This window comes from Falco biarmicus, chromosome 13 (assembly GCF_023638135.1).
Source record: "Falco biarmicus isolate bFalBia1 chromosome 13, bFalBia1.pri, whole genome shotgun sequence".
Classification (NCBI taxonomy): Eukaryota; Metazoa; Chordata; class Aves; order Falconiformes; family Falconidae; genus Falco; species Falco biarmicus.
The window spans coordinates 20988376-21012385 of NC_079300.1; the positions used below are offsets into that span (position 1 = coordinate 20988376).

Consider the following 24010-nt stretch of genomic DNA (forward strand, 5'->3'; position numbering starts at 1 on the left):
ATCTGGGCAGGTGAAATTTCACAGGCGCTTTATCATGGCTCATACCTCAAGCATCTGGACACACCTTTCTAATTGTCATTTATATCCGCCTGTCATTGCCTCTGGCATTTGCTGAGTTCACGTTTCCATGTGATTTACTGCAAAACATTTTGTTCAACAAGTCACTAACACACAGTGGCAGGGAAGTCCCCCTCAAGAAGCTGAAATAATGACAGCCTTCATCTTTGCTTTCTTGAGGTAGATGCTAAAACTCAATCTGTTGGTATCAGTGCTTTAGACTTTGCACATATGAAGAACTCTTGAAACTGGAAAACTCTGACCTTGAATCCATGAGTGCTTTGAATTGCAAAAGCTTTTTGTCATGGGCTATGTGTGTGTAACAAGGCAGATGAGCTCTGAGACTGCACGTTTAATCCCCAGTTGCAGAATTTCGAGTGCAGTTGGCATACGAGTCAGCGGCAGCTCTGCAAGTGTTCAGGTAACTATTAAAGTATTTGGATGCTGAGGCTGCTGCTCCTTAACAGCAGTTTTGGGAAACTTTTTCATATACTGGGACTTGGCTTTGTCGGTCCCTGTGTTGGGGGTCATGTTCCTGGCAGGGAGGGAGCCTGCGGGGTGCCCCTGCCCACTGCAAGCCTGGTGCAGGGCACAGCCTGGGCAGGGGGGCTCCTGTTTCACCTCTGTGGACCCCGGAGACCTTCAGCCAGGGGTCTTGGTGAGCTAGTTTTTAAGGTCATGGATGAGTCTGGTGCAACTGTTACTGTGCAGGAGCAACTTTCCTTCTTGCCTTATTGCTTTAAGCCAGTCTGATTAGGGGGCATCTGCTTTAGGCTTAAAAATCACTCTCCTTCAGTTAAAAATTTAAACCCCGTATTCCTCTGAATCCCTAAAATTGCTGTGCGGAGGAACAGTTCTGTTTGTGTATTTCAGAGTAAAGTCACTAAGCATTTGCAACATCAAAACCCACTTAATGTTGCCAAAGGTGATTCATACGGGTCTTTCAGAAGATTGCTTATGTCCCATGTTGTGTTGGGCACAACTGAAATGGTAGCTCCGAGTGGCACATTCACAAAATGTGAGCAGATGCATAAGAAAAAAACAGTGAAATAACCATCTCCCCTCCTTCCCCAGGTGGTTGCTGATCTCTGTGTTCAGGGCTTTGCCTGGCACAGTGCAAATTTACTGACCCATTAGTGGCCACTGTTCGGCTGCACCTTCACAAAGGAAAAATACATCTAGCAAATAAACTTGACACGTTGGATGCACCATAACTAATTCCTCGCAGCAAGAACTTCTCCTCCTGCTCTTCTTAACTGCCTCAAGTTTTGATCATGTACAAATTTTGTGGTTTGGTTCTGTTAGAAAGTCCTGGGTTTGTTTATTTGAGTGTATGTTTCTTAAGGAACGAATGCAGGCAAGAAAAAGTGTTAAGTAATTGCAGGTAAGGAACACGGAAAACTAATATGCTGATCCTGAGCATTAGTTTTTGAAAGAACAGGTTCTCCTGTGGTTTTTTTTTTGATAGGCTAGTAAAGAATTTGGTACTGAAGTGTTGAAGCGCTTGAAAATTCAAGCAAACGGTGGTCCTTGAGGGACTTGTGGCTGGGGCAACCTAACAGATCCACAGTGGACTGGGTTTTGGTGGTCAAAGCAGGGTGCAGGTCACCCTTCTGTGAGGTGAGCACAGGGGAGAGCTCTGGTGGCCACAGATGGCTGCTGGGGCTGCTCCTGAGGATCATCCATCTGCAGTTGTATGGTGCCTTACTGTATGAAACTTGACAGTCACGGGCACACCGGGAGGGCAGTGAAGTTTTGCAGGGTGATTCACTTTAATTTGGCACGAATCCACTGATAGTTGACAAAGGAAGAGAAAAAAGAGAACATTTCTGCCTCAGGTCTGTTTGGCTGAAGTTTGGAAGTGGAGATTACTCTGTGTGAATTCGGGATCTCTTGGAATGTGAAAGATAGGTACTGAAAATATACTTGGGTATGCAAACCATCTATTTGCTTAACTGGTGTAAGATCACCAAAAAATATTTTAAAACCTCACTTTCCTGAGTTATCTTAGGTGCCATTTGGATGCCGCGGATTGCATTCTGTTAATTGTTGAGGCAAAATTAAATCTCGATATGGTTTAGTGAGAGCAGATAAAAGTAGCACTCATAAGAGCTAGGTGCTGATAACGTATCGCATCAGGAAGAGCGTGGGGTGATCAGGGCGGACGCGAGTCACGCGCCGGCTCTGGAGCCTGCGCAGCCTGTGTGAGACTCACCGCCAGGTTTCTTTGCTCGAGTGAATTTTTGTGGCCTGGACTGAAGTCAGTGGTGCTTTTGGCCATTTCTAAATAGCTCCATGGTTACCACAATTAGTTTCTTTGTTAGTTATCTTGAACTAATCTACATATCACGTAGATATTTGAATAAATACCTCTATCATGTCAGCCATGAGGGCCTCCGAGCCAAAATGGGATGTTATTGTTAGGTCTATTTGCCAATATTTTGTTGGAGACGGATGCTTTTCCAGATTAGAAGCAAAATTGTGTTTGTTTTGTCACTTTCTCCTAATTGGCAGCTGTGCAACATCCACCAGGAATTTGAAAGGAAGCTTTTCTTGTGCATCACCATTGCTGGGGTGGGGGCTCGGCAGGCTGGGCTGTGTATCCCAGCCCGTGGGCTGTGCCTTGTGGGTGCCCGCTCTGGCGGCCGGGGGCACAGGAGGCTCAGGGCCATGTGGCAAAGCCCCACTGAGGACAGCTCGTCAGTGCCCCTGCCGGGGATGGGACTGCCTGGGTCTGCGTGGAGAGCGGGAAGGAACACGTCATTCGTTCGTCAGTGCTGGCTAGCATTCACCCAGCCACCTGAGCAGTCTTCATTTGTTTTAGTGACTGGGTCAGTTGTGGGTTCATTCCTTGTGCTGCAGCCAGTCTTATCTTGAAACTGCGTTATCGTGCCTCAGTGTGTGTGCTTCCTACAGCGCCCAGGGTGTGAGCTCCATCTCCTGCAGGAGCAATAGGCACCTCCACTGTGTAACCCTTCAGCCACTGCGATTTTGCTCTGGTACTGATGGCTTCATACTCTGGATGCTTCACTGGGAGGGATCCACAGGGTCCCTGCCACCCCTCTCCTAACTCATCATTTCCACTGGTGTCTGCTCAAGAGCCTTCCTTGGAGGTGCGTGGCAAAGGCTAAGCTGGGGAAGAAGAGATCTATCACAACCATTTTTGTTTCTGCAATTCTTTTCCTCAGGGTTTTATTTAATTTTTAAATGTACCTTCTTATACAAAGGGAGAGTTTCTGCAGAACTCTTGAGGAAAAGCTTGTCTTAAAGCATTCATCAAATGGCTGTCTTCATAAACGAACCTACTTTTAAATTCTACCAGGTGATAGACCCATTGCATAACTGGGCCAAATCCTGTACTCTTTAGAGCAGCAGCTGTGTTGTAAATCAGTGGGTTATCTGGACCTAGAAGATGGATGGGCAGAGCTGTGATGTAAAGATACCATACATCAGCTAAAAGGAATTAGTGCATGATGTGTCCTGTGAATTCAGGATAGGAGAGGATTTAAAAGCTAAGTCCAGCTCAGATTGTAATTCTTCTTATCCAGAACTCACAGCAGCCAGTCATAAAACTGGTATCTCTCTGGCTATTCTTTTTCTGAACCTCTTGCTTGCTGGGGCTGTGAAAACAGGTCCCCCAAAACAGCCTCTGTACATCCAGTGCCTTTCCTTCACTCTGCAGGGAGGTGTGATGATGGGAAGAGGCACTGAGTGCAGGTGAGGGGAAGACATCTGCTCTCTGCAGAGCAAGTGTTGATGCACCAGTGTGGTGGGAACTGTTAGGAGTGCACCTGGACAGGGTCAGCAGCGCAGCCTGGACAGCAAGCCTGGACAGCAAACGCGCTGTTTTACTGCTCCTAGGTTGCAGTAGTGCCACTGCTGGCATCTCCTTCAGGATGTTGTGATAAGCAACTTAACAGGGGTTCTGCTGCACTGGTGTTTCTGTTCGTGACCTAACAGGTTGTGCTTCAGTGCTATGAGCAATGTGCTTCTCCCCAGATAATTCCCTCTTGCTTTTATTTATTAGTGATAAAAGACTGTCACAGATAAATAAGCACGTTCTCACTTGACTTGGTAATTTACATGGCATTGCTGAAGGTGATTTATAATTTATACATGGAAAGGATTTGCTGATCTCATTAATAACTTTCCAAACATCCTAGATAAACATGCTATTGCTCTGAATCAAGTAAGCTTGAAACAGCCAAGGTATTCACCTGCAAGGGCTTCTGGCGCTCCACACTTTCCCAGACAACAGAAGCTTGACAAAAGAATGTGGGAACTGCCAAAACGCGTTTCTCCTCACAGCCACCCAGATCAGCCTAAGGTGGGAGATTTCATCTATTCTTGCTAAATTATTCTTCTCCATTGAAAGGCTTGTTGACAGGAGCAGATTCCTGGCTCTTTGATTTTTAAACAGGGACTGCGTTTCACAGCTCTGAGCACTTGGCCCATGCAGGCATTTCTCTGCATTCTCTCAAACATCCTGCCAAAGCCTGTGATGCAAAAGAACAGGTAAACAATCTCCACAAGCTTTCTCTACCGAGGCTGCAAAGGGAGAGTTGAGAGAGCCCTGGATATTCCCTACTGAGTGTGCCAGGTTGTTGCCATGAGATTTTTGTTTCATCAGAAGTAATCATCTCCTTTCTTGTACTGGTGCCTTGTTATCTGGAGATCTCCAAGAGTTCTATAGGCACTTATTGCTTAATTAAACCTCACAGCAGTTTTTAGATGTATCTATTGTGAATTTTATTGCCACTTTGTAAGTGGATAAACTGAGGCAGGGATACTGAAGTTTATGCTCTGGGTGTCTGTGTAGTTACACCCTTCAAATTAGGGGCCCCAAAGGAACAGCCCTGCTCCGCTGCTCCCTGCTGCTTTCTTGCTATTAAGTCCTGTGAGAAAGGGTTATCTGCGTCCAGGAACCTCCCATGATCCACAGGAAGATGAGCTGGAAGTTACTGAGCAGAGGGTGAGGCCAGACCAGCTGGCAAGGAGGTGAATGATTTTTTTTCCTCCTAATACTGTGATACACACTGTTGGTGAGTGCCAGAGGAAGGTCAGGCAAGCTGTCCTCAGCATCTGTGTCAAAGCCAGGAATTAGACCTGGGTGACTGTCTCAGTGTCCGCTGTAACAATGAGATTGCACCTCGTTGTGAAGCATCAAGCCATCAGTGAGAACAAATGTAGAAGGATGGCTTCCAGATGCCTCACTGCGTGTTTGGGGTTTTCTGAGTTAGCCCAACGAGAAGCAAATCTTCAGCCTGATTTTCACATCTAGGATAAATGGAGGAAGAAAGATATTTAGAGAAATCCTGAGTGGTTTGAATCTTCCTCTTCCACTTTCAGAATGTCTTTGGTAGTGAACACCATGTTTAAACAAGGGTCCACCCACATGTGCCCCATGTCTGACACTTCTTCTGAAAATGTGTGAGCCATGTAGGATAGAGAAACATAAGACTTGAGCAAATGTAAGGAGAAAAGGCTAAACAATTGAGCTGCTGTTTTCCTCTTGTTGAAATTAAGCTTTGTGCTAAACTTTGCATTGGTAATGAACTAAAAGTGGTCATGCACTCCAAACAGCAAAGGGCAAAGAAGAGAGAAGCAACTCATCAATGTATGACCCTCTCTAAAATGTCATGGGTAATCAAGTGTGAAGTGCTTAATGGATCATGATTTGCACGCCACTATTTTGATTGATGTACTACTTAGTAGAGGATTGATAGTTTTTTACAGTGATGTTGATGGGAGTCTCTCAGAAGCAGAGGCATTTAAAAGACGTGTTGATGTGGTGCTGAGCAACATGGTTTGGTGGTGGACACGGCAGTGCTGGGTTAATGGTTGGACTTGATGATCTTAAAAGTCTTTTTCAACCTAAAGGATTCTATGATTCTATAAGCACCTCTGCCTATTTTCTATAGTGGTGAGGAGAGCCAAAGCAGTGTGTGTTTGAAGCCATTGTGTTCCCAGCATCTTTGTTAAATGGTCAAAAATAGTGCAGAGTTGTTATCTTGCATAGACCCGGATCTCACCAGAACTGTCTATATTTAGGCATCTTCCAAAACCTTTGTGTGAAGCAATTCTCTGGGGAGACCAAAATAGCGCTTTTTTTTTTTTTTAAATAATGCCATACAGCCATTTAGAGAGAATATGATGATTAAACCATATTAAGGCATCTTGCTATAGCTCTGGAGATATGAGCTCGAACTCCTTTCCGGTCTGTTCACAGTTAACCCAAGAATAAAAACGCCCAGAAAAACCACTGTAGTTTTTAGTTTGCTGGCATGACGTGGCTCCATCATAGTCATGATACAAGTTCAAACAGTAGCAGAAAAAATTATAGCTATGCCGAGTTCTGCTGCAGAGTGAAATTCCACTTGCACAAAGGAGACGGCATTAAAGGATTTATGCGCAGGATCAATCCACAAATTCTTGACAATAGGCAATTCGTTAAAGGGTATTAATGTAATAATTATTTCGGCCAACTTGCAATGTCTCATTAGGCTGTATAAAATACAAGCACTTTTAAAATAACTGAAAATACCTTTAATACCTTAAGAATACACTTTTCTTTGTAAGTAGAAGACCCTCAACTGGTGCCAGCTGATGCTTGTGTTAGGAGCAAATAGTGGTTTTAAACTGTAATGTTGTTGGAGCTATGTGTTAGACCTTTCCATGTCAAACTGCTCAAGCTGCTACTGTGCTCTATCACAGACTTCATCTAACTTTGGAAGTTTTAATTGCCTTTCTACGGAGCTGTTAAGATTTAGGAGATGAGAGATAATCCCAGGCTGGCTGGACAGTGCTTTGAGATACAGATCTCTGTTCCCATCAGTGCTTTTACACTGCTGGGGAGAGCAGCTTGTAGGCAGGTCTCCTGACAAGAGGATTAGGGCTTGTTAATGTGGAGATTCAGGCCAATTAATCAGCTTTCACTGGAGTATATTGTAAAACTTTAATAGTGATTCCCGCCCCCCCACCCCGGCTGCCCCCCACCCCTGCCCCGTAAAATTTAGTTGCCTAAAGAACAAAAATCACAGTTTTCTAGGTTGTGTTTTTTTGGGGGTTTTGTGTTGGTTTTTTTTTAATTTTAAAACCCCCTTCTTAGGTTTGCTTAAAAACCTGTTAGTTTTCTGATTCTCCTCATGCTGCTTCTGTTCAAGGGAAACCATCAACTTGTTTTTCTAATTGAGTAATTATTTGAAACTGATTAGTTGACTCATCTCTTAAATCTCACAGCTTGTATAAAGGTGATTAAACTTTCAAAGTTAGATGAAGTCTGTGACAGAGCACAGTGACAGCTTGAGCACTCTGAAATCGAGAATGTCTGAACACTTGAGTTGGACAGTAATATTTTAAAGATGCTCTCAGCACCCTTGCACAAGTGTGCTAGCAGCGTTAGTGCTCTCTGCACCTGAAAAGTGCACAGCCACTCAACTGCAGTGTCTGAGAAGAGGGGCCTTTATCGTATACAGGGCATCTGTTTATTGTTTAAATATTTAAAAGAATAAAAATAAAAATGCAAACCGTTGAGGTGCCGAGTCCTCAGTTCAGCAGTACATCCCTCTTCATTAAAGCACATAAATGTGAAGTTGTAATACTCTGCTGAATTGGATGCTACAGCTGCCTGGAAAGGACGGGATGCCTCCTGAAGACATGGCAAGGACAAACGGTCCTTTGTTTCCCGTGGTGGAGTGCCGGCCGCTTCACTTGCGATTGCCAGTCCTAGCAAATATCTTCCTGTAGAGAGCAGAGCAGGTTGGGATTTTCATTCCTTGTGGAAAGTGCTGCCTTCTTCCTGAGAAAGGGGTTTTGGTGGGGGTTTTTTTTTTTTTTTTCAGCCAGCAATTGTTTCACCTAGACCCTGATTTTTTTAGGTTTTTAGGTTTTGTTTAAATCTCAGACAAAAACCCAATGCAGCAAATACTGTCGGGGGGCTGATTCTCCTTTTACGATGTCTCAACGAGACTTTTCAGCTGACCCTTCTAGCATGGGTCTGGAAGCTGCGTATGCAGGCGGAGTTGGCAGTGCTGGTGCAAGATCAGGGCACTGCTGACATTCAGTAGCAATTGTGATGTGGAAAATGTCAAACTAACCCCAGCTGTTTACCCCCCAATACTACAGCTATAGCAAAAGTGGGTGTTGCATATAAGCTATTATAATCAATTCACAGAAATATAAGATTTTCAAGTTTCTATATTTTTTGGGAGGTTTTTTAACAGTTGTGATCTATAAGCTGTGTAGCACAGTTCAGAATAATTTGTAGTAATTTTTAAGAATAAAAGCTAATTTTTCATTTTGGGGCTTTTCTGTGTGTGTCTATTGAGCTTATTTAACATGTCAATTGTACATGTATTTTTTTCTTCTATGCTTTTGACTGTCTGGTTTCCTTAGAAAAGGGTACCTGATAAAGTAGGTTTCAGCTTTTAAAATGATTGGGTTATCAGCATATTTATATTTCTTTTGTATGAGGTACAAGTTGGTTTGGAAAGTTTCTATAGAAGACAAGCATAGCATTTCTCTGTGTAAAACCCAGGAGAACTGATACTGCTTAGGCGTAGTGCTTCAAAAATACGAACTCTGTCCCTCCAGGGAGGATTTGGAAGTGTAATGATGGCAGCGGTGCCGTAGGGCTGTGCCCACAGTGTGCGGTGTCCAAGTGCAGGGCTGCATGATAAAGTCTGGCAATTGACTCTGAAGGCTGTATGAAGAAAATGATACTCGGGCAAACAAGGCTTCCTTGGCTGGAATTAATAGCCCATTCCAGTTCTTGTACCATACACCTGGCAGTTCTGTTTGTGCCTGTAGCGCTGCCTTGAACAGATTGCTGTATCAGATGTCCCATCCTGTTGTGCGTGCCCTTTGCTGAGCTAGTGACTTCTTCATTTCTGTTTTCTTTCACTGGACTTCACGTATATTAAAAAAAAAATTTAAGACCTCGACTTCAGGAGAGCAGATGTTGGCTTGTTCAGGAATGTACTTGTCAGGAGGGCAGTGAAGAAACCCACATGAGCTGGTGGGTTGTGAAGGACAAGCTGCTGAAAGCACATGGCCGTGCCATTGCAGCTGCAGAGGGCAGAGTAGGTATAGCAGAAGGCCAGGGTGGATGGGCAGGGAGCCCCTGGCACAGCTCAGACCGAAGAGAAGTGCCCAGGAGGACTGTAGAATCCAGCCATTGCCTGAGGATGCAGGGGAGGAGTTAGGAAAGCCAAGGCTTGGCTGGAGTTGGACCTAGTGAGGGATATGAAGGACACAAAGGACAATGCTTCTGCCTGCGCCAAAAGGAAGGCTGAGGACAATGTGCTCCCACCGCTTAGTGCGGGAGGAGACCTAGTGACCAAGGACATGGAACACGCTAAGGTACTAAAGGCTTTTTTGCCTTGTGTTTCATTGGTAAGGTTGGCCACCTGGCCTTCCAGGTCCAGAGGAGTCTGTGGAAGTGGTGGTACAGGAGAGGACTGTGTTAAGGGGCACTTAAGTGGACATGTATGAGTCTATGGGACCTGATGGGATGTACCTGAGAGTGCAGAGGGTTTTGGCCATAGTCAGTGCACAGCTGGTCCCTGCTGTCTTTGACCAGTTGTGGTGATGGGTGCCTTGCACTCTGCAGTGCATGCCTCATCCTTTTTTCTCCTGAGGATTCAAGAAGAGACCTTGGGTGGTGATTGTGATTCACTTCCACACCAAAGATCTCTCAAGTTCCTTGCTCCTCACTACTTTTAACTTCTGAAACTGAAGTAGGCAGTTGAATTTCTTGTCTCTCAGGAGCCAAAAAACCCCACCAAACCAACCAGAGAAGAAAATCTGGCCACCTTTCAATGAGGTGATCGTTACCTCAGCGTGGATGCAATCAGCCAGTGCACCACTGGATTGCCAAAGGTTTGAGTCCTGCTGTGAATACCTACAGCTGCTGCATTGGAATGCTGCCCTCCTCTTCCTTGTCCTGCTGTCTGCGGTGAAGCCTTTCCTGGTGGCCCAAAGGGCTGTAGCAGTCATCTGCAGCAGAGCCGCCACCACTTGGTCCAGCATGGCTGAGTCCTCCTGCAGTGGCTGGGGCAGGTGCAGGTGGCTGATGGAGAGTTGCCTCTGTGGTGGTGTGCGGCTGGAGGCCACATGCCAGTGTCTGTCTTCTAACGTTTAGTTATTACATTAGGGGAAAATCCAGCCAGATAAGGGTCTCCCTTGGAGGATGTGGACTTCAGCCTTGGAAGGGTCACATTCTGCACAGGTTGGGAGGGGACAGTGTGGTGCAGGACCGCACAGCTGCTACCTCCGGCAGCACTAGCCCGGTGGAGCGGCTGGTGGAGAGGAAGGTGAGCCTCTCCTAGCCCAGTGGAAGCTGCATGGCGCACAGGCTGGGCTCCCCTGGGGCAGTGTGGGGAGAGGGGTCACATTCTGCTTGCAGCTTGCTCTGGGAGGGATGTGGGTGCGAGGTGAGCGGCAGCAGCAGGGTCACATCACCTGCGGTGAGTGGCTGCCAGACTGCCGTTCCCACTGCAGGAGCTGCTGGAGGAAGCCGGGTTCACCCCAGCGGAGGAGCATCCCTGTGGGTGTCCGGAGCGCCAGTGCTTTCCTCCGCTCCTGCCAGGGCTCCCGCACTCCCATCATCGCGGGGTCAGTCCTCAGCATTTAAAAAAAAAAAACAAAACAACAAACAAACCAAAACAAAACCATCAAACCGCAGCACAAGCTGCAGACTTGTAGCCAAGGTTGCTACACTGGGGAAAAAAAATCCAAAGATTTATTTTTTTTTTTTAGGTTGTTTAGACCGGCTGTGTGAAAAGCTCCGCCACTCAGTTTATGCTGTGGCTTTGCACAGGAGGTCTGCATGTGTACCTGCAAGTATACCTGCGTGCACAGTTTCAGTGGCTTAAACAGTTTGGATTTCACATCGTAGTATATTTGTGCTTCAAGGTCCCTTTATTTCTGTTTTGAATTTCCCAGGTTTGTCCCCAGTCACAGAATAAAAGTGCTCTGATGTCAGTCTAGGCTCTTTCCCTAGTGGGATAGTGCGTGTATTTCCTAGTGTCATTTGTGCAGCAGAAATATGCACTTCATGTTTAGAAATACTGGTTTTCTCATAAAAGATATGCGTTAAATATGGGGAACTCTTTTTAATTTGTAGCAATTGTACAGTCATTAACAGGAGGCAAAGATCTTATGATGTGAACATCAAAGGAATCTGAAGTTATTTGGAAACAGCATTTGGTACGTCACATCGAATTCTGCAACTTGACTTTTAAGAAAGGCTCCAGAGAAAGCTGCTTCTTTTTTTTATCCTGGCTTCTAAGGATCTTTATTTATCACCCTCCGGGGCATTACAGTGAGTAATTAGATTGGACCAGGAGAACGACTTAATTTTACAAGAAACTCATTAATTCATCCTATTTAAAATCTTCTCATTTCACCCAAAACCCAATTATGCTTGTAGTGGCAATGATCTGGAAAGGCATTGTCTCGTAGGTATTAGGGGGGCCACTGGGACTCCTGTGGTATTCATGTCGGGGAGACAAGGGTGACTCCCTTTCTTTGACTTTTAGGTCAAAAGAACTAGTCGCTGGGACAGCTTGACAATTAGAAAACCCCGATGAGCATTTGGAAGTAAAACAGCTGTACAATAACGGAGGGGTTCATGGTGCGGGGCAGAAAGCTCATCAAAAGAGACTATCCAAACAATTGAGTTCTATAATTAACACACAAAAATCTGTTCAGAAATGGTAATAACAGTAAAAGAGAGCTGAGAAGATGCAGCCTACTTATGTGGCAGATGTGGTTTTGTTACAATTCGAGAGAGAAAATCCGTCCTCTGAAAGAATAAGAACAACATTAGAGGGGAAAAAATAAAAGTAACTTTTGTTCCTAAGGGTGTAGTTAAAACATGAGCTTAAAATATTTCCAGACAGGGAAGAGCTGTAGAAAAAGTAACCAGCGATGAAAGACATGAAATATGCTACCAAAGTATTTTTTCAAGTCTTTAAACACAAATTTGTTTTGTCACTGAAATTTATAAGCCTGATACTGAAATATTTGTTCTGAAATGTTTTGCTTTGTCCTTCATTTCATCAAGAATACTATTTCAGGTTTTTTTGTTAAAGTTGGCTACAATTGTTGACTTAAAAAGTTTTCCCCTTTTCTGTTGTGTGTGGAAGGAGATTTGATTCAAAATTGAATCTCAAGGAAATTTGAAATTTTCATGAGTATGTAGCTGATACACTTTTCTGCTTCAGCAAATAGTAACTATTAAATGCATAGTTTCTGAAATTTCAGCCAACTCCACAGACTTCTAGCTATACTGTTCACTTGCATGTGCTAGTAAATGTTATCAGTGGTGCGCTAGTCCCTTTGGGGAAGGAGGGGTGCAGCAGGAGCACGGTTTGTGTTTGGCTGCTGACGCTGTCCTGGTTGAGGGCCCGTTCCTGAAGCAGAAGTCGTTTGGAGGGCTCAGCCTTCAGCACAGCGATGTACAGGCGACAGCTCTGTAGTCCAGCCTTGCTGTGCATGTTCCCCTGCACAGGACTGTCATCCCGCCAGTCTGTTTAGCTGCTGCTGCAAATCAGCACTTCAGAACATCCCTGTCAGATTTTCTTCTAAGTTCACTGACGTTTACTTGAGCAAAACTCTGTTTCTGTGCTTGTTTAGCCACCCTGTTCTCTTTATTAGCTCCCAATCGGGAAAACAGAGTTTTTCTCTGTTGTGAGTTCTCCCCTTCGGCAGAGGCTGAGGCAGGAGGTAGAGACTGTTTCTGCTGCCCTGGGTGCCCGGGCTGCTGCCGGAGCCCCTGCCCAGCGGCCGTCAGCGCTTGGACCTTCCCCATCCCACCTGCTGCCCACAGTGCCCAGCCCTGCCGGCCCCAGGGTCCTGTCCCTCACCCGCTCAGAGTCCCACTCAGCCTCCTCCTGGGTGAGGAGCAGGCACTGAATTTTTATATATATATATGTACTGCATTTTTAATGATTCAGGAACTTGTCAACAAAGAGATTGGGATGGTTTCTTCAGAAAAGCCTTTGCAAGACATTAATATTTTTCTTTTTTTTTTTTTTTTTCTTTTTTTCCTAGAGAACTCTTAAGCATGTCAAACCTTTTCCAAGCTATGATGGAAAGATTCATTGCCATTTCAGCAAGGATAAGGGAACAATTTCAGAGCAAGCGCCGGGGGATTTTTTTTTAACAACTTTAAATTTGCAAGCGTAATATTTTTAAAGATCCCCCCCCTCCCAAATCAGAAAAAAACATAGCTTTTTTAAAAATCATTAAAAACAATTTAATACATATATTTTGTTTTAGCTGTGACTAAAAAGAATGTGACTAGAATCCCATTCACTATGGGATGAGTTCGTAAATTCTGTTTTTTTCACTTTTTTTTTTAGTGAGAAAGTCATGAATCTGAAATTCAGGTTTTAATGAGAAAATGGAGTTTGAAAAACAGCTTAAGAAAATTTACATCCAGATTTACTAAAGTTCCATAATTCTTCAGAGTAGGCTTTGTGGTTTAGCATGTATCACACTGGTAATTAAAAAAAAAAAAAGCATAAAGGCATATAATAATGACCCACAATGTTTGCCAAATCCTCTCTCGCTTTAAGAGAAATAGAAATCAAATAGGTTTTAACATTAGAACTCAAAGATATCAACATAAGTGTTTCAGGTTGATGTCCATTTAAAATCAATGTGATTTGTTCTGAGGAAAAAACTGAGCTTTTTCATGCTGCAAATGATTTTGACAATTTTCCTTAGATCTAGTGCAGATGATTGCAACCTTGCTATGCTTGTGGGTGATCTGAATACGAGAAAAGATTTTTCTCTCTTTTTTTTTTTTTCCTTAAAAAACCCACCCAAAACCTAACAGAAAGAACTAATTAAGGCAAAGCTAAGGAATTGAATTCAAAGTTTGCATTGCACATGTGAACTAATCTTTTTACAATGGTATCTTTCGAAAACTGTGTAAGAACTCCATTCATCCTGGGTCTCGCCCAGCAAATCCTTCCTAGAAAAGCAGCTGCATGAAGAATTGTCATGAGCAAGCAATAAAGACTTTCAGGGAATAGGTTCTGTACAGGCTTCTTGTTTGCCTACTAAATCATTAACCTTCAAAAAAAGCCCATCCTTAGCCTTAACAGGAGCTGGTTGTAATAGGTGTGTCAGCAGTACTTCCAGCTTTTACAGGATTAGATTCGAGTTTTTAAGTGATGGTATCATGGAGCTCTTAGGGGCAAAGAACTACTGGTTTAATGCAACACATGCTCTAATGTCCTTTTATGTCATGTGCTGAGACGTGGTGAAACTCTGATGAGCACAGTAAAATGAAGAAAACTAAGTGTTCAGGAGTAGGTGATTTTTAAAGCAAAATGGCTGTGTGTGCTTTTTAGGAGCAGCCACTGTGTTTGGAGAGCTTTCTTCAGGTCTTGAAATATTAATGATCTTGGCTTAATATAGTAGAAAACAAAATATGGTGCATGAAACGAGGGGGAAAAAAATCCTTCCGTTACAGACTGTTGACCTTGCAGTACCGACTGTATCCATCTATTCCCTTTAAAACCACTGATCTGAGAAGACAGTGAGGAAGCGGAATCGTCGCAAAAATCTTTACCCATCACGTTTTCCTACCTTTCCAACAGCATATTACAGCCCGAGCAGGATCTTCAGCCTTGTACTTGACTGTTTATCATCTAAGTATTTCAATACTAGGAAGGTGCTGAGGTTGGCTCTTTGCTTAATAAAGTCTGTGAACAATGATGTTCATATTAACAGTAATCTTAGAGTTTACATGTTTTATTTTAAAAACCTTGACTAATAGAAAGAATTCTGTGGATAAGAGCAGTCAGTCTGGTCTTGTATTCTGTTTTTCCATGCCTTGCCTTTATACATGGCAGCAAGATTCTGCCTGTCGGTGTCTGTCCTGGTCATATACAGGCTTAGGTGTATTTCTGATCTGAGCCGTGACAGTGAAAACCAGGAATATCTCAGATCAGCATCTGCCACTTGACTGCTGCTGCTGTTAAACCAGGCACAAGAGGATGTGTAGCGATAGTACAACTCACTCACCAGATATTGCAAATCATATCAAAAAATGAAAGGTAATTTTCCTTTTTTTTTTTTTTGGTTGGATTTTTTTTTCTTCCTTCCCCTGAGCAATTCACATCACAAGCAGAATAAGCTGTTTTACATGAGCTGCCTTTGTGTACTGCAACTGCCTAGCTGATCGGCGGTACCTAGTGGGTTTGTATTTGTGTTCAGGGACTAATTGTCTCTGATGTGGGGAGGCTGGGTTTGACCCCTGTGATTCTTCCCTGCCAAAGCTGTGGTTTCTGATTTTAATTGAAACCCCAAGGCCGTTTGAAGCATGGCCAAAAAAGCACCTTGCAAGTTGAACCTTATCTAATAATGTGATGCATGTAAACTCTGGAAGCATAAATCTTCGTCACTTGGGCGATGTGTTTTTATAAGGTCCTCTGGTCCGGTGACAGCCACGGCGAGCGGAAGCGGGCTGATCTCCCAGCACTCTTACAGATGGCACAGGGCACGTCATAAAGTTAGGAGTCGTTAAGGAAATTCCATAAATGGCTTTGGTTAATAAGAGTGAAGCGGCTTGCCATTTTATAAATGTGTCACTAAAATCCCTCTCCATTTCCCATTGGAGGGCTTTGTAAGAGAAGGAGGGAAAGAGCGAGGGGGACCAAGGGAAGGGTAAAACAGAAACAGCAAGCCCCGGCTGTGCGGGGGCCTGTGCCCTGCATACTGGAGCCTGTGTGTAGCAGGGGAACCCTAAAGGTAACGTAGGTGATAAATGACAAGATGTGAGAGTGAGTCACACAGTAAATACTGAGAACAACCTTTCCTTTTTACATGTTTGCATGCCTGGGTATTTTCTCTGTTCTCTGTAGCACTGAAAGCCAGTGGTGAAGGTGGGCTTTTATCTGTAGCCAAGGGAGAAATTTCTAGGATGACATACATGTTAGCCAGTATGAAAATGTGTTATTAATGATGCTAATGAGTTTTTTCCAAGTGATGTAAAAGTAGCCATTTGAGTAAGTCTTGCATTTATGAAGATGATGTCACCAAAAACTTGCCAACTGCCCACGGGACCTGGTGGCAGTGGTGCAGCTCCTGCTATGCGCTGCCTTTGAGGAGTGGAGAGCATTGCTGATTTCCTCCCTTGGGGAGAAGGAGCCACATGGATGCTGCCTTGCCAGGAGGGAGACGTGCCATTTCCGGGCATGTGAGGCATGCCAATCGCAGTGGGTTCCTGTCCCACTGCCTCTTAAAAATTGGCAGTGTCTGACTGTCAGCTGCCATTCCTTAAGCGGTCATAGAATAAACCAATTGCACCCCTTTTGTCATGCTCTGTGTCTGTGTGTGTGGGTGCAGGTGGACATGGGTTAAGCAACATGCAACTCCACAGCAGGCACAAAGAGGCAGCTGATTTTCTGGCAGTGTCAATAGACGAGTATAATTTTATTTTATTTTTTTGTTACCATCTCCAAGCCAGCTTTTAAAATGGCTCTTGTTGGAATTAGAAATCAGTGTCCCCTGACATGGGATTACTCATTAAGAGTGTGATGATTGTTAATTCTTCACCTGGGGCTAAGAGGACATCATTAGATCTCTTTGAAATGTCTCCTGCCTTGATTTTGAATAAGTAAGCTAGCAATTTATGATCACAGCCTGGGCAAGTAATACTCTCCCTTTCTGTTCCTCCATCTAGCTTGCAAAATTGGATACTACAAGGCTCTCTCGACAGATGTTGCTTGTGCCAAATGCCCGCCTCACAGCTACTCCATCTGGGAAGGCTCTACCTCCTGCACCTGCGATCGGGGCTTTTTCCGAGCTGAAAATGATGCTGCCTCCATGCCCTGCACTCGTAAGTTGGTCTTTGAACAGTCTCCTCCCCTTTTATCATCCATTTCTTCTCCTATCTTCTTTCATTGTGTATGTAGGAAATATTGCCCGGAGATCTGTGTCCGTAAGAAGTGTCGTCCACAGCACAGCATTCAGTAGCTCTTACAGCCCTTTGTGGATGCAGTTTGCATTTTGGCTCACGCTTCTGGGAGATAAAGTGTTAGTTCTCAGCCCTGAATTCCTAATGGTGACATGGTTGCACTGACCCTTAAGAGCTTACAGACTAAATAAAGCAGGAGATTGGGAGGAGACAAAGCTGCAAAAGAGGAGTGACTCGCACACCTCAGTAACAGAGCTGAAAATAAAATACAGGTCTAAGTTCTAGTCTGAGGACCTGTCCAGTAGATCACATCACCTTTCATCTCTTTAAATTTTGATATTTGTAGAAATTGTGAAAGCTTTTCTCAAATTGTATGACCTAGGGTAAATAGGTAATATATTTCATTATATATCTAATTTGCTCAAAATACAGCTGGTGACCCCTAGGAACATAAAAGTGCTGCCCTGGAAGGGGTGGTAATAATGAATCTTAAACCTTAATGAAACAAACACCCAAAGTATGGTTTGTTTTATCCTTTGTAGATGAATAGATCATATACAGTAAGTGGAATTTGCTTTAATTCCACCAGAATGCCTTCAGCAGGGAGAACAAGAGGTGCAGCACACAGAGCACACCCGTGAGGCCACTGGAGCGGCTCCTTGTCCTGTGTGTTGGTTAATGGCTCACACAGTTGAATGCCTGGGATTCCAGGAATGCCCTGGTGTTGAATTGTGGTCATCTAGTTCTTAATTTTTCACTTCTATAGGAGCAGAGCAGTTTGAAAGAATAAGTGAAAGGGATGTCTTTTACCAGGGGATATCAATGTGTGGCTTTCCTTGAAAGCTATTGGAAATGCTTCCAGATTTTTGGAGTTCAGCTGTATATTGAGGTATAGAGTGTGTTTGTGTCTGTGAGTGAGGGAAGGCTGAGATATTTCTTTTGTAATGTTTTAATATATTCTAAATTCATTTTGGAGAGATGACTCACATTTATTTAAATCTTAATTTCTCCCTTACAAGGCAGAAACAAAATATGTCCATAACTAAGCCAGCACTCATCCCTTCCCCACTCCCTCTTCATTCCAGCTGTTCTTCAGTCATGTACTCCTTTTCAGCTGCGAGTTTTGCTGGGTGGTGGTTAGGCAGGTCTGGGCATAGCCGGGAGCAGCTGCTTTTGCTTAGTAGGAAAGCAGAGAGGTCTGTATATTCCTTGCTAAACACTGACTGGGGATGGAGGTCTAACTGTATTGTGAAACCTTGCTGAAGTGGGTAGGAACATGCTTTTTATAATATAATCTATACTAGGAGACATAAAGCTTGAGCATTTTGATAGGAAAAATATCTTTATGCAACAATAAAACTATTGTTCTGAAGGAACACCCTAAATAACATTATACCAGCAAAAGTTTCTCATAAAGCCCTGTTCCTAGTGAATGATATCCTGACCAAATTGAAATCAAATTAGTAATCAACTGGTTGAATTTAAATAGGCACGTGCAGTGAGCGAAGTATGAGGAGAGAGCAAAACACTTCCAGATGGGGGAATTGTAAGCAAATTATGTTTGCTTGTATTGCAAAACGTACCCCTGCAAGCTTAGCCCTTTTTTGTCAAGGCTTGGGCCTGCTTCTGGCACCCGTCCCCATTGCTGTCTTTGGAGGTCAGTCAAAGTTGAAGTCCCTCATCTTGGTCTTTTACCCTGAAAATATGAAAAGGGAAGAAGGGAAGGCAAGGGCCATGGTGCTGGCCTCGGCCTTCATCTCTACAGCAGACGAGGGGGACTCGGCATGCAAACGCAAGCCAACGCCGCAATCCCATGGACAGCTGGTCTTGGAAAACAGGCCTGTCTCTGGAGGTCCCATTTCATAGCTTTGTATTTTCCTGTAGCTTAAGAGCTTCTTTTTATGTGACCCAAGGTGAAGGAAGATGCAGAGGTTATTTCTGAGCTGGTTTGTGGGGCGGCGTTGCTCCCGCGCTGACTGCTGTGCTGGCTGGCACCCCCTCTGCGAGGTCCACGTTAGCGGTGTTTGAGCGGTGCTGCGGTGGCCGTCCCTGCACGGGCACAAAGAGCAGCCCTGCGTGCCTGGTGCACCTCTGTGCTGCACAAGGAGTGGGGTGCAAGGGGCTTGCGGGGGGGGTTCATCCATTTGCTGTGCCCCCCACCCCGGGTAGCCACCTGCCCACGCACTGGTGGAAAGCGCCAGGAGGTGTTCAGAGGCCCCGGCTGAAGGCAGCCCCTCCGGGGGAAGCTCCCTGTTTGCCTGCCTTTCCTGACAAGATGTGGAGACAGAGGGGACCGTAAACATCAAAGGTTCTTTCAGATGGATTCAGGCTCTAATCAGTTCTTACCAGTTGGTTAAACCAGGTGACAAACCCAATTCCCTTGTGTTGACAGCCATAATAATCAGGCACCTTCTTTGTTCATTATGCTCTCTTTAACCCTGGTATTCTTATTCAGGCCTGCATTTAGTAATCGCTCAGTGTGACGGGGCACTAATGAAGAAATAAAACACAGTATATGAGATCTCTTCTTCTAGCAAAAAGGTAGACTCTGCTCCACTGGCTTGTAAAATCAGGTTTCTGTTCACTTGGAGAACTATTAGACCAGGTGAATAAAAGTAACGTTGGGTAATTTGGAGAGAACACCTGGAATGGACTGTGGATTGATCCTTTCTTTATTATTTCTAAACACTTTTTAAGATGAAGAACTTCAGCCTTCTTAGGATGTGTTTTTGTAAAGCTTTCACCCTTGGCTATTGATTTTCCTCAGTAATAAACTGGCTGGTCTCGTCACTTATCTCACCTTTTAGGCTGAGAGAGGAAGCCTGTTACAACCTTCCATTAGCCTGATGATGCTAGTGGATGAAAGGGAATTAGAGAATTCCTCTTCCTTTTCCTTTCTCACAATTCCTGTGGTAAGTAATAAAAGAAATACCTGCTTCCTGATGCACTGCTCAGGAGTGGGTCTTGAGAGTTTTCTCATTCCATGACACCACTCTGACATCTCCATCCATTGCTGAGTTGTAAAAACTGTGCCTAGCCTTCAGGTAAGCCAGGCATCCTATCTAAACAAGTAACTCAAACTCCGGTTTTAGCATTCTGCTGTTTTAGCTCTGCTAGAGTGAGTTGTTACATCTGGCTTGAAGCTTGTACAAGTAGGAGCAGAATGTGGTGGGCCATGAGCGTGGGAGGTGGTGGGGTGGGCTGGGCTGTGTTGGAAGGCCAGGCATAGACACCCTGACATACACATGTTTACTGATGCATCTGTTCCCTCCAGCTTGTCTCATGGGGATAATCATCAGTGTGTCTGTCACCACTGAGGAGCAGAGCCGCCCTGGATCTGCTGCTTTGACCTGATTTGGGAATTTAGACTTTCAGCTCTGAAGCATGGTGGGCTTGTCAGCCGTGTGCTTTGGCTGGAGATGATATGATTGACCTGTAATAAGCTTGAGCACAAACTGTGGTAAACACGGATGCCTTTCCCTTTTGGAAGTATTGCAAAAATAATGTTAAGGCAGCTATTCAGACCCTCATTACATTTCAGCTCTTGCTAAGAGGGTGGGATTTTCATAAGGTTAGAAATCTAATGGAGAATAAATTGCCGTACCAGCACACAAATCCTTGAGGCTGGAAAGCAATCAGTCTCAATCATGGTCCTCATCCGTGAATTTCCTTCTGCATAAGCAGATACTCTCTGGATTGCAGCCTGGTGCAGGCAGGTGCAGTTCTCACCCAAGTTAATGGGCATTGGTCTTGTGTCCCCACTGTTAATGAGTTGAGTTCTCTAACTGTTTCTTAACAAACAATGCTCACATTATGAATGAGAACGGGACGGTTTTGTATTGTTTATATTGTCTGTTTGATTCAGATTATTAATGATTTTTAATTGGGAGCCCATTACAAAAGAGAGATTACCGGCATAGAGTGTCCGGCCTGAAACCTGTCTTGGTAAATGACCCTGAATAATTTAGTCTGTTGTGCCACCCAAACAGTGACTGATTGATTGATATTTTGGCGTGGCCTGAAATATTTCTAAAACGGTTGCATTTAAGGCAGTTTATACCGGAGAAGCTTGGAGATAATGAGAGCAAATTTAGTGAGATGCAAGAGAAAAGTGCCTGCTTTAAAAGGGCTTTCTCCAGTTTAGGTTATCAAGAAATCGAAGAGCCTGACTTCAAACAGCAAACATCACTTACTTGTCTTTACATTTGCCTCTTCTAATTGAATTTAGCGCACTGCTGTATTTCCTCCAGAAAGTATATTGTTTTTAAATTACCATTTCAGTGCTATTACTCAAGTCTCCTGCTTCTAATGCTTTCTGACAGTTATCAGCATAATGAACCATAATGAAATGATGAGCAATCTACAGTGGAAACTCAGTGTGGATTCCACTAGAGCTGTGTGACTGTGGTGTTAAAATTTGAATGCACATTAAAATAACACTGTCCTTATTTGTTTCCAAGGTCAGGGCTTTAAAAAAGGTCTGAAAGGTCTGAACACTTCAATTTTGTAAATGTTGCAGTCTAATATAAGCCCTTAACGGAATCTTGTGTTGCATTTAATATATCTCAGAGATAAATATTTGACCTGCATTTTCAAAAAAGAGTGAATTTACCTACCTAATAACTGTTCTTGCAAATGAGTAATTACACAGGAGCTGATTATTTGAGCATATGTTTATTATGATTGTTTAGACTTCTAAATAAACAAATGTGCTCTTTTTCCTTCAACTTAACTTGTGTCTCTTCCAAATTTCCAGACAGACGCCGATTATCACTGTTCTAGCTTTTAGAAGAACAAGAAAGTAGGGTACGATGCGCAGTCGTGCTGGCTAGTGTGTCATGGGCGGCTTCGCCATGCTTCCTTCCCAGGGTTTGCACACTTGTCCTGGCACTGCTTCAGTCTAACCTCTGCTCTTGGAGCCCATTCTGTATAATAAGAAGTATGTGCCAATACAGCCTCTGATCTTCAGAAGTTAAATTTACGACATAATAATTCTTCCACTTCTTTATATATGTCCGTACCTTAAGGAAATTTTGTTCTTAAAACATCATATAAGGTTCATTATGTACACAGTACATCAAAATGTCTTTTAAGGTGCAGTATGGCAGTTGCAAGAGCAGAGGGAACAGTGGGCAGGCAGTATGGAGAGAGTGATTTTTCTTCTCCACGTAGGCTGGGAAAATAGACCATCCATTGCTGCATTGCTGCCAGACCGAGAGAAAGGGATTGTGAGTGATGGGAATCTCAAAGGAGAAGGCTGTCTCCCCTTGTCTGCGGTGACGGGCTGAATGAATTGAGAAAACATCGAATAAGAAGGGGAGTGGTTATGGCTTGAAGAGAAGGGAGTAATTTGACAATGTGTGTTTATAATCAGTAGACTTAAAATCATCGCTCCTTTAAATACAGCAGAACGTTTATTAGCTGTCTTCTGATTTTCTGGCCAGAGCTTTAAATTAACAGAGTCATCTACTCAATTAAGAGGGGCTTTGATTTGGTTAGTCAGGACCCAGTTCTGTAGAGTTGTTGAAGTAAATTAGAGGGCTAACAGAGTAAGAAATTCAGCAGTTGGGCCAATGACAGAACAAATTATTTTTTGGTTGGATTTCTTTCCTGTCAGACTGTCAGATAACTTTTCTGGAATCCACAGTGGAATTCTTTTTATCTTGAAAGAGTGAGTGAACACAGGTGGTGTTGTCCGCAGCGCAGTGTGTTAGAGTAGATGCAATAATGTGTCTTAGCATAGGTGGCAATGTGAAATGTTCTTACACGGTGGTTTTTGGAAGAGAAACCCAGAGCCCACAGGGGTGGCACCTGCAAGCATCAGTTTTCCCCCACCTCTGCCAGTGGTAACTGCACCTCTTCGCTTCACTCCCTTAGCCTTGGAGGGAAGAGGAAATATTGATTGGATTGTTTGCCAGGTGAAAGGAACAAAGCCTTTTGTGAAGCTGGTAACCAGGGTTCTTTTGGCAAGTAAATAGGAAACTGTACGTGCCAGTAAAATGGGCATTGTATCATTGGCGCTGGTCCAGGATCCCTAGCTTGGCAGAACTCCCACTCAAGTCAAAGGAGTCTTGCCTGAGTAAATAAATTAAGAATTGTTTACCAAATCAGTTGCCTTATTAAAACCCAGTTGTAGTGCTAACCGTGCACGTAAAGAAGGGTGGTGAAAGCAGAGCAGATGACTGATATTTCAAGTGGCTGCCGCATCTTGCAGGCTGTTGACTTTGGTCTCACCAGTTGTACAAACACATAATCTATAATGATAAATGGTCAGGAATAGCCAGGCAGACAAGAAGTGAGGGTTGTCCGAACTGTCAGTGTTTGTGTAAATTAGCCCACAGCAACAGGAGACCTGTCCACAACTGCTGAAAGAGGCAATTAGTGGCAGCAACATATACAACTGTCACAGGGAAGTGTGGGCTTTATTTCTAAGCCTAAACTTACACAGCCCAGGTGTTTACTCTGCATTATAACTTGTCTTTCAGATGGTTAAAGATCAACAACAAAAGCTTATCTGAAGGGCTTCGCAGCTCACGTGCCGAAACATTATTGACAGCTCCACAGTTGTACAGGTTTAATGAAGCTTTATGAGATGGAGAGGGGCCCAAAGTACTTCTTCTTGAAGGCTGTGCATGGCACTGCTTTGCCAGGCATTTTAGTGAGGGAACTTAAAGAGTTTATAGACATTGATTATTTAATAATTACTTTCTTTGCATCCGCTCTGAAAATAGCAAACTCTGTTTCACACTCAGCCCTGCCTCCAGGGAGATGAATTTTAGGATCATGATCAAGTTAAAGAGTATTGATTAGAATTGTTAAAGGCTATTTGTACCATGACGGCATCGGGAGGCTTTGTTGAGAGAGCAGCGGCACGGTCATGGTGGGGATGCTGGCAACGCAACTTAAGAGCCTTAGCAGAGTCGTACTGCCTCTTCGTGCCTGAGCTAGCCCCTCAAAGGTGCTCGATGTACTTGAAAGACATTCCATGGCGCTTTGTAGGTATGCTCCAAAGATATT

At 43.9% G+C, this 24010-nt stretch overlaps 1 protein-coding gene across 1 annotated transcript in view; it reads left to right on the forward strand.

Moving 5' to 3' along the window:
• Positions 1 to 24010, forward strand: part of EPHA4 (EPH receptor A4) — a 107171-nt gene that overhangs the window by 25924 nt on the left and 57237 nt on the right. The window contains exon 4 of the mRNA XM_056358949.1: positions 16760 to 16915. Within this exon, the coding sequence (XP_056214924.1) occupies positions 16760 to 16915 (156 nt within the window). The remainder of the gene's footprint in view (positions 1 to 16759; positions 16916 to 24010) is intronic.